Source organism: Thermobia domestica, chromosome 16, assembly GCF_964235325.1.
Source record: "Thermobia domestica chromosome 16, izTheDome1.hap1.1, whole genome shotgun sequence".
In the NCBI taxonomy this organism is placed as follows: domain Eukaryota; kingdom Metazoa; phylum Arthropoda; class Insecta; order Zygentoma; family Lepismatidae; genus Thermobia; species Thermobia domestica.
This window is the reverse complement of record NC_137469.1, coordinates 897,157-911,059: the sequence shown is the minus strand read 5'-3', so window position 1 is coordinate 911,059 and position 13,903 is coordinate 897,157. Positions and strand designations below refer to the sequence as shown.

At 35.5% G+C, this 13,903-nt stretch overlaps 1 protein-coding gene and 1 long non-coding RNA gene across 5 annotated transcripts in view; one reads left to right on the top strand and one right to left on the bottom strand.

The window, feature by feature from the left end:
• LOC145672865 (uncharacterized) overlaps positions 1-13,903 on the bottom strand; it is a 285,955-nt gene that overhangs the window by 27,700 nt on the left and 244,352 nt on the right. The window lies entirely within an intron of this gene.
• spg (dedicator of cytokinesis spg) overlaps positions 1-13,903 on the top strand; it is a 499,880-nt gene that overhangs the window by 423,916 nt on the left and 62,061 nt on the right. For all 4 annotated transcript variants that reach the window (XM_081742033.1, XM_081742031.1, XM_081742032.1 and 1 more), the window contains exon 25: positions 10,767-10,852. In XM_081742033.1, the coding sequence (XP_081598159.1) occupies positions 10,767-10,852 (86 nt within the window). The remainder of the gene's footprint in view (positions 1-10,766; positions 10,853-13,903) is intronic.

Genomic DNA, 13,903 nt, shown 5'->3' with positions numbered 1-13,903 from the left:
TAAACGAATCTTTCCATATGTAAAAGAATGGTGAAAGAAAGTTAAGACAGAATATTATTCTCTCCTGAGCACTAAAATAAAAGTCAAAGTAGAACAAAAACAGCGTTTGCAGTGGATATGAATGTAATTATTATCTTAAATACCGTTAAATATCGCTAGAAGTATTATTCGAGGAGCGCTTGTGTTAGCTCAGTGGTACGCCGTTGGATTTCAAATCGTAAGGTCGAGGGTTCGATTCCCATCTGAGCCAATGCTTTTTATGAAATTCTATTTTCCGCAATGCGTGAAAAAATATTTAAAATAATTACATTAAAATACGTCAGTTGTATATATATAACATATAATCATTGCAGAACATAGTGATTATTAGAAATATGTTTAAAATATAACAGGTGTTCACAGTACGTTGGTATTCTATGATATGTGAATGTTAAATACAAATTAAGAACATAATATCATCGCAATAAATAAATTATGTAGTGTATTTATTTGCAGCTATTGGTCATATAGGGGTTACTTCTGAACATTCGTATTACAGCATGTCATTGATATTCTTGAAAAATTATCCGAGGCATAAAAAGAGGGTATAAACAGAGAATCCAAAGTCGGAACGCTCGCAAGAAATTCATGAACCCCAAAGGTCACGTGAGCAGACTGGAATTGTCCTTATGAAAAATGCCACAGCAGAAGGTCTTTACATAGATTTTCAATTCAATACCTGATATATGCTTTTGCAATGTGGAAGTGGTGATGCCTTTGGTCGCTCTCTTTCACTTTCTCGCTCGCTCACTCTGTATTTATATATATGAAAGTGGATGTATGTGTGTGTTTTGACATAATTCTGATATGTCTAGAGCAATTTTAACCATATTTCTTACAATCTGGAAAAGAGTACTGTCGGGATATATATCAAAAATGCTAGAAAAGGATCGATATTAGTATCGAATCCATAGTTTCGTGGTCGCTTAGGTAAACAGTTCTACTTTCAATTCAAGTCCAATTAAGCTCCCATTAGCACCCAGGGTGGTTACGTAGCGACAAAAAAATATCGAAATCAACCAATATTAGAGTCGAAGCGTAAGTTTTCAGTGCCGCATTTCCCATTAGTCCAACTAGGCCCGTGCCTAGAGGGCAACATATTTGAAGAGCGCAAAGTTTAAAATTTTATTTTTTTTCGTATGAAAACGTTAAAAAAATCGAGAGCAAATATACTATTTCATGAGCAGTCCTCTTTTACTATTCTAATATATTTAATGATAGCGTAGGAAATCTGAAAATAATTCAGAACATGTTTCCAATTTTTTTTTGTTACGTAATTGTAGCTGTAGCATCTAGTGAGTGGTATTTAACTGCAATAAATTCACTAATTAAGCATATTCGAATTAAGTTTTATTTGTAAGTTAGGGACCAAGGGACGGAGAAATGTGTAGTTATTGGGGGCGCCGAGAGCAAAAGTGCGTAGGGACGCCGAACTTCTAAATGCAGCACTGTTCGCTAAATTAATTGGTAGAAATTTTAATGCCATTTAAGACCAAATTTAGTCCTAGCAGTGGCAGTATCCGTTTGCTGTCCTAGGAGGAATGAAAGAGACTGACATCAAAATTATAAAAAAGACCTACATTAGTGTCGAATCTATAATTTTGGGGGTCTCTTAGGTAAAGATTGGAACTTCAGATGCCATGTAAGTTAAGCCCTCATTAACACAATGAAGGAGTTTGTGAAATTTGTGACATGTAGAAATAATTGAAAATAACCAATGTTACTATACAACCCATATCTTTCGTGGTCGCCAAGTTCATTGGGGGCAGTTCTGATGACCTTTAAGTTTAAGTTCAACTTCCAGTAAGAGTAAGATCCCCCAGCACATCTAATAAGGAGAGCGTAGTTGTGGAATGTCTGGGACAACCTTTACCAAACTTGGGGGACATATTACTTTCAATCTAAGAAGAAAATATTGTAGTAGTATGAAGTTATGGAAGTTGGGAGGTGTGACATGTAAAAATAATGTAAAACGACTGATCTTAGTGTTTTATCCATAATTTTCTCGGTCGTTGAGATGGATAGTGATGCTCCCAATGAAGGTTACATCCAAATTCATCCCCATCTTCACAGGATGATGGCCTGGGAGAGCTAAAAATAAAATCTCAAAAATTACTTAAATATTTGTCGAATTCATAGTTTTCGGGGTGAGAAAGCGTTTCTAATAACTTTGGAAGGTAATTTGTACCCACGTCAAGATGGGCTTTTTAATCATATCAATTTCTCACCTTAAGAAGAAATTACCATTACAATTATGATATTAAGCCAACCTTCGCAATCGATGAAAGAATTATGTGGATGTATGTTTCGTCTTTTAAATGAAACAAGACATGTTAAAATGGATGGAGTGGGTCAGTGGGTCGATTGGTAAGTGAGTGAAATGGGTCAAGATTTGTGAGTGGATCAGTGGATCGTGGGTCAAAAGGACGTGACCTTCTGTGAAACACCACTCACCGTGACTCACACTGGCCCACTTGGTGGCCACTCTTTTAGTCCAAAGATATTTCGTCCAAAGAACATTTCGTCCAGAGACATTTAATCCAAAGACATTTGGTCCAAAGGACAATTCGTCCAAATGACATTTCGTCCAAAATACAATTGGTCCAAAGGACATTTCGTCCAAAAGACAATTGGTCCAAAGGACATTTCGTCCAGGGATGTTTAGTTCAAAGCACATTTCGTCCAAAGAACATTTGGTCCGGTAACGCTTGGGGGTCAAGGGTTTGTTTCTATTAGAAGAGTAAAAGTGATTCATATAACATTATGACTCAGTAGCTTCTTATTTCTAAAGGAAATTTGAAATAGAGATTTATTCCGCAATTTTCATTTTGATAGAACAAATAATGCTGAGATATTCAGAAAAACGTAAACGCCTGAAAACAACATGGCCGAACAACAGGAGTGAGGGAAGGGTTGTAGTGTGAAGTATGTTGCTGTAATAACTGCTATCATGACATCTAAAATTTTCATGTTGTGAATGAAATAGTTCTAAAATAAGTACCGGTAACTAAAATTAATGGAGTTTAAATTTGAGTAAGTTAAATATTAGGTATTCAAACCCTTGTGTTAGAAAAGTGAAAAATTATGTGTCAAGTATATTTGAAGAAATACTGAGTATAGAAAAATACACACGTGTGAAATATATTCTTAGTGTCCAAAGATAATACTCTTAAACAGTCACATTCTTGGCTGCAACATTGTGAAAAGTGATTGACAAATATAAGATGAAAGTTGGAACATTTCGTGTAGAATATACGTATCTTTTCAGGTTAACCACAAGTCTGGTTTCTATTTGTAGACTATTGATAGTGTGTAACTTCGGCAGACGTTTCTACATAATTAGTGAGTTGTATGACAAACCAGAATTGTTAACTTGTCTTGTATTTTTATTTCAGTGTTACTCCTTATGCAAATATAGTATATACTTTTGCTTTCATATTAATTTTCTCGGTACAGCACAGTACATTTAAGATATCCATTGAAAAGTCTCAAACCAAATACAAGATTCACATGACCATGCGGAGGCAATGTTGTCCGCAAATGAAGAGGGAGTATGCTCTTCAAGGGGTTGTTTATCATTTTGGGAGGTGAATTCCTTAACCAACGAAGCTACAACTGTATTTCTGCGAAGCTAAAACTGTATTTTTGTAAAATTATTAATGAAAGCAAAGAAAGATGGCCATTTAGTGTTCAGGCGTTTACGTTTTTTCTGAATATCTGAACATATATTTGTTTTATTGAAAAGAAAATTGCGGAGTAAATCTCTATTTCAAAATTTCCTTTAGAAATAAGAAGCTACACAAGTAACACTTCCCAAGTGTAACACTCCAATTTTGATAAAAATTTGGCAGGCAGATACTACATTTAAAATAAGTAAATACGTGTTTTTTTTTTTTTACTTTCTGCGGAAAAACGGTTTTAGGGGGCAAAAGCCCCCACCCAAAATTTTGAAAGTTGTCGCCCGAAAGGCAAGAAGAAGTGGACCGAAATGAATGAAATCGTGCACAAATATTGTAGACGAAAAATGAGGGAATACGGGTTTCGTGTTATTCTAGAAAGAATGGTTGGATGGGGCGCGGACCACTCCAAACCTTTGCTCATAAAATATCAAAAGTGCTAGTAACAGTATGTCAGAAGTGCCTAAATTTACATGAAGAATTGCAACGAAACTTTGTGTGTGGACAATATGCAAAAAATAAATGAACACGGGTTTTTTATTTTCTGCGAAAAAAGGGTTATAGGGTGCAAAAACTCCCACCCAAAGTTTTGAAAGTTGAAGCCCGAAAGCCAAGAAGAAGTGGACTGAAGTGAATGAAATTGTATGTAGATATTGGATACGTAAAATAAGGCCTTTCGTGTTTCACAAGTGTCTCCATCTGATTTCTTCAAATTTGGCAGATCAACAACAAGCACAAACAGTATAGTGTATTTTATAGCATTTCAGGAGGCACCTTTAATCCTTACAATGTTTTTCCGCATAAAAAAAAACACGTGTCGATTAATTTCCTGTTTGCTGTTGATGTGCCAAATCTGAAGCAAAACCGATAGGGATACTTCAGGAACACGAAAGACCTTATTTTACATAGGGTCTCTAAAATGTCTACCCACAATTTCATTTGCTTTGGTCCACTACTTCCTGCGCTATTACGGTAATATTTACTTTTTTTTTTTCGGAGAAGGCCTAGGTCCCAACACTGTTTTCCGCACAAATTAAAACACGTTTCGTTTATTGTTTTGCGAATTGTCCCTATACGAGGTTTCGTTGCAATTCTCCATACTCTTTAAGAACCTCTGACGTATAATTATTTGCACTTTTGACATTTCGTAATCAACAGTTTAAAAGGTCCGTGATATACGCAACCGTTTTTTTTAAAGGAAAATACGAAACCCAATTACCTTAATTTACGTCTACAATATCTGTGCACAGTTTCATTCAACTCTGTACACTTCTTCTTGCCTTTTAGGCCTCAAATTTCAAAATTTTTGGTGGGGGGTTTTGTCCTCTAAAACCGTTTTTCCTCAGAAAATAAACTCGCATTCGTTTATTTTTTGCGTATTGTCCCTACACAATATGTCGTTCCAATTCTTCATGTCCTTTAAGCAGTTCTGACATACTGTTATTCGCACTTTTGATGTTTCACGATCAAAGTTTTGTAGGGGTCTGTGTCCCACCCAAACCTTTTTCTTTTTTTTCAGGAAAATACGAAACCAGTATTCCCTCATTTTATGTCTACAATATCTCTGCACAATTTCATTCACTTTGGTTAATTTCTTGTGACCTTTCGGGCCTCAAGTTTCAAACTTTTGGATGGGGGCTTTTGCCCCCTAAAACCGTTCTTTCGCAGAAAATAAAAAAACGTATTTATTTATTTATTGCGTATTGTCCCTACTCAAATTTCGTTGCAATTCTTCATGTTCTTTACACACATCTGACATACTGTTATTAATACTTTTGATATTTCGTGATCAAAGGTTTGGAGGGGTCTGTGCCCCACGTAACCATTTTTTCCAGGAAAATACGAAACACGTATTCCCTCATTTTACGTCTGCAATATCTATGCACAATTTCGTTCACTTCGGTCCACCTCTTCTTGCCTTTCGGGCGTCAACTTTCAAAATTTTGAGTAGGGGCTTTTGCCCCCCTAAAACCACTTTTCCGCAGAAAAACACGTATTCGTTTATTTTGTGTGTAGTATCTACCTCCCTATTTTTTTTCAAAATCGGAGTGTTACACTTAGGAGGTATTACTTGTGAGTCATAATATTATATGAATCACTTTTACTCTTCTAATAGAAGCAAACCCTTGACCCCCAAGCGTTACCGGACCAAATGTTCTTTGGACGAAATGTGCTTTGAACTAAACATCTCTGGACGAAATGTCCCTTGGACCAATTGTGTTTTGGACGAAATGCCCTTTGGACCAAATATCTTTTGGACCAATTGTGTTTTGGACGAAATGTCCTTTGGACCAATTGTCTTTTGCACCAATTGTGTTTTGGACGAAATGCCCTTTGGACGAAATGTCCCTGGACCAAATGTGTTTGGACTAAATGTCTCTGGACAAAATTCCTTTGGACGAAATGTTCTTTGGACCAATTGGCTTTTGGACGAAATGTCCTTTGGACCAATTGGTTTTTGGACGAAATGTCCTTTGGACGAAATGTTCTTTAAACCAATTGTGTTTTGGACGGAATGTCCTTTGGACCAAATGTCTTTTGGACGAAACGTCCTTTGGACCAATTGTCTTTTGGACAAAATGTTCTTTGGAGAAATTGCCCTTTGGACCAAATGTCCCTGGACCAAATGTGTTTGGGCTAAATGTCTCTGGACGAAAATCCTTTGGACGAAATATCTTTGGACGAAATATCTTTGGACGAAACGACCCAAAACTACCCACCGTCCCATTCTGTTCTGCGCATTGTAGACAGCATCTTCTGAACACTGGTGAGCTTGTCTACGTTTTACTTTCAATATCTCCAATTTTCTTCTTCTGAATCTCCATTTCTAATGAAAAAAGCTCAGGCACTTTTGGATTTCGATATTTGCAATTGTAAGAGTGGCAATAGCAATAGGAGTTCAATTTTGAGATACAGCTTGTGAGCTTTTAGAGGAGCTAACTGCTGGAAAAAATTTTTGAATCACCTGTAATATATAAATTATTATACCTAGTATAAAAAACTGAAAGTAACTATGTCTGCGTGATTATCACGGTCAAATTGCAAAGTCAAATGAAATGACATTTGGTATATAATCAGGCCCCAATCCCAACTGGGAAGTTATCATACGAATATCACTTTCATTATAACACATATCCTTAGTGGGGAGTAGGTGTCCGAATTTTTGCGAAAAACTGAGTATCTTACAAGCCGTTCAACTTAGAGAGCTTAAATCCAGTATATAACTCTTTACTAAAAATAAACAGAACGTGTCCTGGCATTTTTAAAAATGTGTTTCATGAGCGGGGGATTTCTATATTTTCTATACTTTTGCAATGGTAAGACAAGTGTTTACCTCTTCTGGATAGTTTCACAGTTTCACATTCGTAGAGGTGGTCAAGGAGTTTTCAATGAAGGATTTATTACCATCTTGAACGCTCGCTATTTTGCACAAGTTACCATAAAGACTCGGGACTCTTACCATTTTTTTTAAATTTTAGTAATACCGGGGAACTTTGGGGCAAATCTTTTTCCTCGACACGGGGTACCTTTGGAATTATAAAATGCATGTTTTCTGGTGTTGACATCTGTTTCATCGTTTCAGACTTTTATTAGTGTCAACGGGCTTCATGGATACCATGCTTCTTTATTCTCTTAGTTTTCAGATACAAGCCCCCATGTCGTAAGCGTCAGTGGACCACCGATGCGCAACTGGCGACATTTCGCCAAAAGTTGGTGATCCCGCAGCTACGATCCGTGGTGGCCCCACTTCGGTTTTGAAAATTATACCACCAGCGGCAGAGACTCAACGAAACGCCAACGAACCACAAAATTTCTCCCCCAAAATATGTTAAATCGCCCATATGCTCGATTTGTTTATAGTCAGGTGAGTGTAAAAAACACTAGAGGAAAAAAGCAAGTATCCCAAGGTGGGCGCGAACCTTCAACCTTCAGTTTACTTGCCGCATATTCTTCTGACTTCGCCACGGAAACGATAAAGAAAATCTCGCTTGTAGAAGGATAAATTATTGAGGTCTTAATTTAGCCAATCAAACAAATCCCTCTATCTCGAGTTCTGTGAGATGGTACTGTGAACCGTTTCGAGATTTATTGCTTTCTGGTGGGGTACTATCTATGTGCAAAATTTGAGAAAATCGCTGACGCGCACCTTCGGAAACTCTCCTCTTTAGTGCAATGTTGACAAGAGATGGTGTGGGTCAATGAAACCTTGATCCACAAAATACTGACCCACTACACATCGTGACCCACAATGACTCAACACCCAACGTGACCCATTCACCCACCATGACCCACTCTGACTCACCACCAACTATAAACAGCTCTGAACCATTGTGACCAACTCCGACCCACTAAAATACATCGTCATTAAGTTTGATCCATTATCCACGCCATCCTCTCTACTGACTTAAGAGGTTATATTTGTAATAAACCAATTTTTTCCAGTAGTTAGCTCCTCTAAAAACTCATAGCCTGCATGTCAAAAGCCAAGCAGTAAGTCCTATTGCCATTGTTACAACTGGAAATATCAAAATCCAAAGGAGCCTGAACTTCTTTCTTCATTACAACCAAATGAAAAAAAAAGAAGAAAAACGGAGGTCTTGAAAGTAAAACGTAGACAAAGTTGCCAGTGTTCAGAAAATGCTATCTAGATGGCACTGAGCAGAATGGGTTGGTGGGTCAATGGGTCAGTGTGAGTCACAGTGATGGTGTTTCGCAGTGGGTCACGCCTTGCTGACCTACGATCCACTGACCCACTCATAAATCTTGACCCATTTGACCCACCGACCAACTCAATCTCTGATTTTACATTTAGTATATCATTTAAAAGACGAAACACACAATTTTTTCTCGATTGCGAAGGCTAGCTTGATACATATACTAGTTGAGATGGTAATTTCTTCTTAAGGTGAGAAATTGATGTGATTAAAGAGCCCATCTTGAAGTGGTTACAAACTACATTCCAAAGTTATTAGAAACGCTTTCGCGACCCCAGAAAACTATTACTTCGACAAATGTTTAAGTAAGTCTTTACATTTTATTAATCATATCTCCAAGTCCCTCATCCTGTAAAGATGGGGATGAATTTGGATATAACGCCATTGAGTGCCTCACTACTCATCTCAACGACCGAGAAAACAATGGATAACACTCTACAATCAGTCATTTTACACTATTTTTTACATGCCACTCTTCCCAAATTCAATCCCTTGAGGTATCTGAATTCCACAATATTTTTTTCCTTAGATTGAAAGTAATATGTCTCCCATGTTAGATAAAAGTTGCTCCAGACATTCCGGAGTTTCGCTGAAATATACACGTATACATACATCAAAACATTTAGAGCTGTGTGAGCAATGCTTTTGATGTTGCTCCTGTAAATTCAAAATCCAGGAGGCATAGTCGCTCATACCAAAACGTGGCATTAAATGACATTGTGTTTGTAACAGTGTCACGAACTCAAACTATGGATTTGACACTAATCTCAGTCACTTGAGACATTTTATTTTACATCCTTTATCGCCCGCCATAATAATGGGTTTTGAATCAATTGAATTGATTTTAACGTCCCGTCAGCAGTGAGGCTATATGAGACGTAGACCTACTAATTAACGCGAACTACATGAGCTCTCGCTGGGGGTCGAATTTGGATCTCCCACACCGAAAACGTGTACGCTATACGCTTAACCACAAAGGAGCTTTACGATGAGAGTTAAATTTGGCCTTTAACGCTTTCGGAGTTGTAATTATTAATTTCTGCAACAACGAGAACTATGGATTCGATACTAATATCGATCGCTTTTACTTTATATATATTGGCGGAGAGAAAGGGACCACATCCATATACAAAAGCCTTGCAGATTATTGAACTGAAATCCTTTGGAAAGAAATCCTATTCTGCCTTCTTTCTGGAGTATAAATAAGTCTCTTAGACATGACTTCGTGTTCGTAAATTTCCTGTTTAGATAGTTTTGGGGATCGGGAGTTTTGTGTCTGTAACGAAGATTGGAGTTTGTATAATAATTTCTGATTATACCAGAATAGTCTCTTTACCTTTCAGAAAGCGTAAATCACTTGCTGTAATGAGAAAATTCAGAAGTAACTTCCGATGACAAATAGCTCCAAATAAATACACTACATAATTTATTCATTGCGATGATCTTATTTTCTTAATTTGTATTTAACATTCACATATATCATAGAATACCAACGTACTGTGAACACCTGTTATATTTTAAACATAATAATCACTTTGTTCCGCAATGATTATCTGTTATATATATACAACTGACGTATTTTAATGTAATTATTTTATATAATTTTTCATGCATTGCGGAAAATAGAATTTCACAAAAAGCATTGGCTCAGATGGGAACCGAACCCTCGACCTTACGATTTGAAATTCAACGGCGTACCACTGAGCTATCACAAGCGCTCCACGTATGATACTTCTAGCGATATATAACGGTATTTAAGATAATAATTACATTCATATCCACTGCAAACGCTGTTTTTGTTCTACTTTGACTTTTATTTTAGTACTCAGGAGAGAATAATGTTCTATGTCTTAACTTTCTTTCACCATTCTTTTACATATGGAAAGATTCGTTTACGTATCTAAATATTCCATTACGTATGGAGAGCAAAATGACAAACAAGCATGTGCTGGCATTAATACAGTTTCGAAATATTGTATCATTAAGTATTTCAATCAATGTTGCTTTTTTATATATAATTGGTAATAAGTCTTATTATATTTAAAAGAAGAAAAACACATCTGCAAGATTTTTCCCGATTGCAAAGGTTGGCTTCGAGTTTCGAACCTGGTATACTTTTTTCCCGAAGATACCCGAAGTTGGACTTAGAAAATTTTTGCCTCGAAACAGCAATAAAGAATGCGCTCAACCTTTTTGAGACAAGGTGTACCTACAATGCTTATGGGAAACACTCAGTAATGTCTTGCGTAAAGTGTTGCACACATACGGTTTTGGAAATGTTACGATATAATGTACTAAGATTGCAGTTTAATATGGGTATTCTGGATTCTTTCAGGTGGAATCTGAATTAATTGATAAATTAGATATTTTAATCAGCGAAAACAAAGGGGATGACGAGTACAGACAGCTGTTTAACACTATGTAAGTATATGACTTTATTTCAAAATTAATTTATCCTTTATCAGCAATCTGAAATGTTTTGTCTTGCTTTCATTTCGATTCTAAAGCGCCACATTTGGAACTTAAAAATTTGGATTTCAGAGTTACCGGAACCCAATTCTTGTACTATATAGTAATTTTAGCGTGGACACTTACATAATAATTAAATAAATAAATGTAGCACTTACTTGGATTAATGGTGCTATAAAAGTTTTCCTGAACTATTTCAGCCATTTATTGTCAACACGTAAGTGATTCATATGAAGACGGAATCACTTAACGAAAAGTTTTGGTACAGGGATTCTAAAAACTGAAAAACTCACTTTTTGGTAACATTTTTAAAGAAGAAAAACTCAACCGAGATTTTTTGATTAAATGACTGGATATTTAACGAATCTTCTGAAAGTCCAGACTATGTAGAAGTTTTACTTTAGAATTATTTCTTCATTACTTAAAGATAAATATACACTTAATATTGAACATGGAAAACATTTTTGTAATTCTACGTGTATGTCGTTGTAAAAAAAAAAAAAAAAAAAAAAACAATTTCATAGACTGGAACTCAATGTTGTTTCCTTTCTACGTAAATCAGTTGTGTTGCAGATTATTTGAACTGGTGATAGCCAGGTTATTGTAAACGTAATTCTGTTTACAGATGTTGAACAAAAACACAGGAAAGTATGTCTGAGTGTGTAAGTCCGAGTTAGTACGTAAGGGCCTACACAGGAAAGTATGTCTGAGTGTGTAAGTCCGAGTTAGTACGTAAGTGCCTACACAGGAAAGTATGTCTGAGTGTGTAAGTCCGAGTTAGTACGTAAGTGCCTACACAGAAAAGTATGTCTGAGTATGTAAGTGCGAGTTAGTACGTAAGTGCCTACACAGGCAAGTATGTCTGAGTGTGTAAGTCCGAGTTAGTACGTAAGTGCCTGAAACTGTTCAAGGAAAACAGTTTTTTTTTTCAAGTCGCTCTTAATTGATAAAATAACAATGCATGGAATTAAAACATTATATTATGTGAGTATGGAATCTCATGTAAAACATGAAATTAAGTTATGGGGTAATATAGCTAGATCACGTGAGGTATTCGAAATACAAAAGAAAATTATCAGAACTATCAAATGAATTATTCAAAGAACTCACTGCAAATATTTATATAGAAAAAAATTACACGTACTAACTGTCCTAGTGCTTTACATATTAAATTGTATATGCACGTAAAACGAAACCAAGAGATATATAAAAATATAAATTACACAATCAAGGTACACGATTCAAAGAAAATACACGTGTTTCTTCATGTAGATTTGAAACAGATAGGAAAGATATTTCTCTGCTTTCATTAACTTACCACGATCATTCAACTGAATCAAAACGTTCAAAGTAGAAGCAAAGTACTCGACTAAATGATGTATTTTCGGATCCAGGGAGGGGCTAAACCATATTCTGCCATTTCATCCAGTGTAAAGCAGGATTGAAGTCCATTTTATCTAGTGTATACCTGAGTGTCAAGGGGGGAGGGGCTATAGCCCTATAGCTTTCCCCTTGGATCCGCCACTATATATATTCAAGACCGATCAAGACAGGCCCGACAAGAATGACTTGATCGTTGGGCCAATTAGAATTATGGTTAAAAATACCGTAATAAAGCATCATATAGAGAAAAGATTAAAGCAATACCTAGAAAATAAGTGTGGTAAATAGACGTTAATAGTGTTGCGTTAGTTTATACCTGCCTCCAATTTCAAAGTCTCATATATCAAGACATTGCTGTCGAGCTATATCTGAATTTAATGAAGAACACAAACAATAGTGTAAGACAAAAGTTACAATTATTATTTTGTTCTATTTAATATCACTCGTGTAAATTTTATTTTTCATATATTTTAATCAGTTAACTATTTCTAAACATAATATTTAGTAATCAGTGTAATATACAAGACGTTGTTTGCACGTGTAGCGTTGTGCTGAATACAAAAAATACAACAGAAAGCAATGCAATGAAAATAAGAAAAAATTTTTACAAATAGGATAATAATAATAGAGTTTCAATCACAAACCTTATTATTTTAATTCTGTCACTTGACATATAGGTACAAATTGCATTCTTGTGTGTATCCTTTTATTTGGCTTTTTCATGAAAATTGTCCAATTATGATGAAATTAATTATCCGTGTTGCTGGGATTCGATAGGGGTTAAGTATAAAGGTTAGTTCAACTCAACCTGAAATTGGAAGTTTACGTATACAGATAGACCAAGGGAATAGTTTCATTCTGCTTGACTTGAGGTATATATTTATTAAGATATACTGAACATTAAATTAAGTATTTAAAAAAATCAACAAATAAATAAACTCCCTCTCGGCCTTCTATACATTTTATTACTAGTAATAGTAATAATGCAATCGTGAAATAAGATTTTCCAAGCACGTCACAAGCATGGTTTATATATTAAGAATATGTTCTATTTTCTTATATGTTCATATATATAACATACTCTTAATATACGTAGAATATATTCTTAATAAGTAAACCATGCTTGCGACGCAGTTGAAAAATTTTATTTCAGTGATTATATTATTACTATATTCAGAGCTGTAGTCCTAAAATTTTCAGAGGTTATACGCTGTTTTGTGATCATCTATAATTGTCATAAAAGACATAGAAAGCATTTTAAATGAACAATGTAAAGCGCATGTATTGATTAATTCAATTAAAATATAAAGAATACATTACTATTTTATGGTCTAAAAGCATTTCATGCTATTTCGTTGATAGCACTCCTTACTTAAATCACATCATTAAAACATAAATGGGTATAGATATGGAGAAGGAACCAACTCTCTCCAAGAAGGAACAGAAAAACTCGCGCCTGATGTTGCCAGAAATAAGAAAATTGTGCCAAATTTAACTCTATTTTAGTTTCGAAAAAACATAAAAAGACAGTGTACTCAGAAAAAAATGAATTTTTCTTATGAAAACCCCTGCTAACCCCTGAAATATCATGCAGGGATACTTGAACACCAGTTAAGAGTA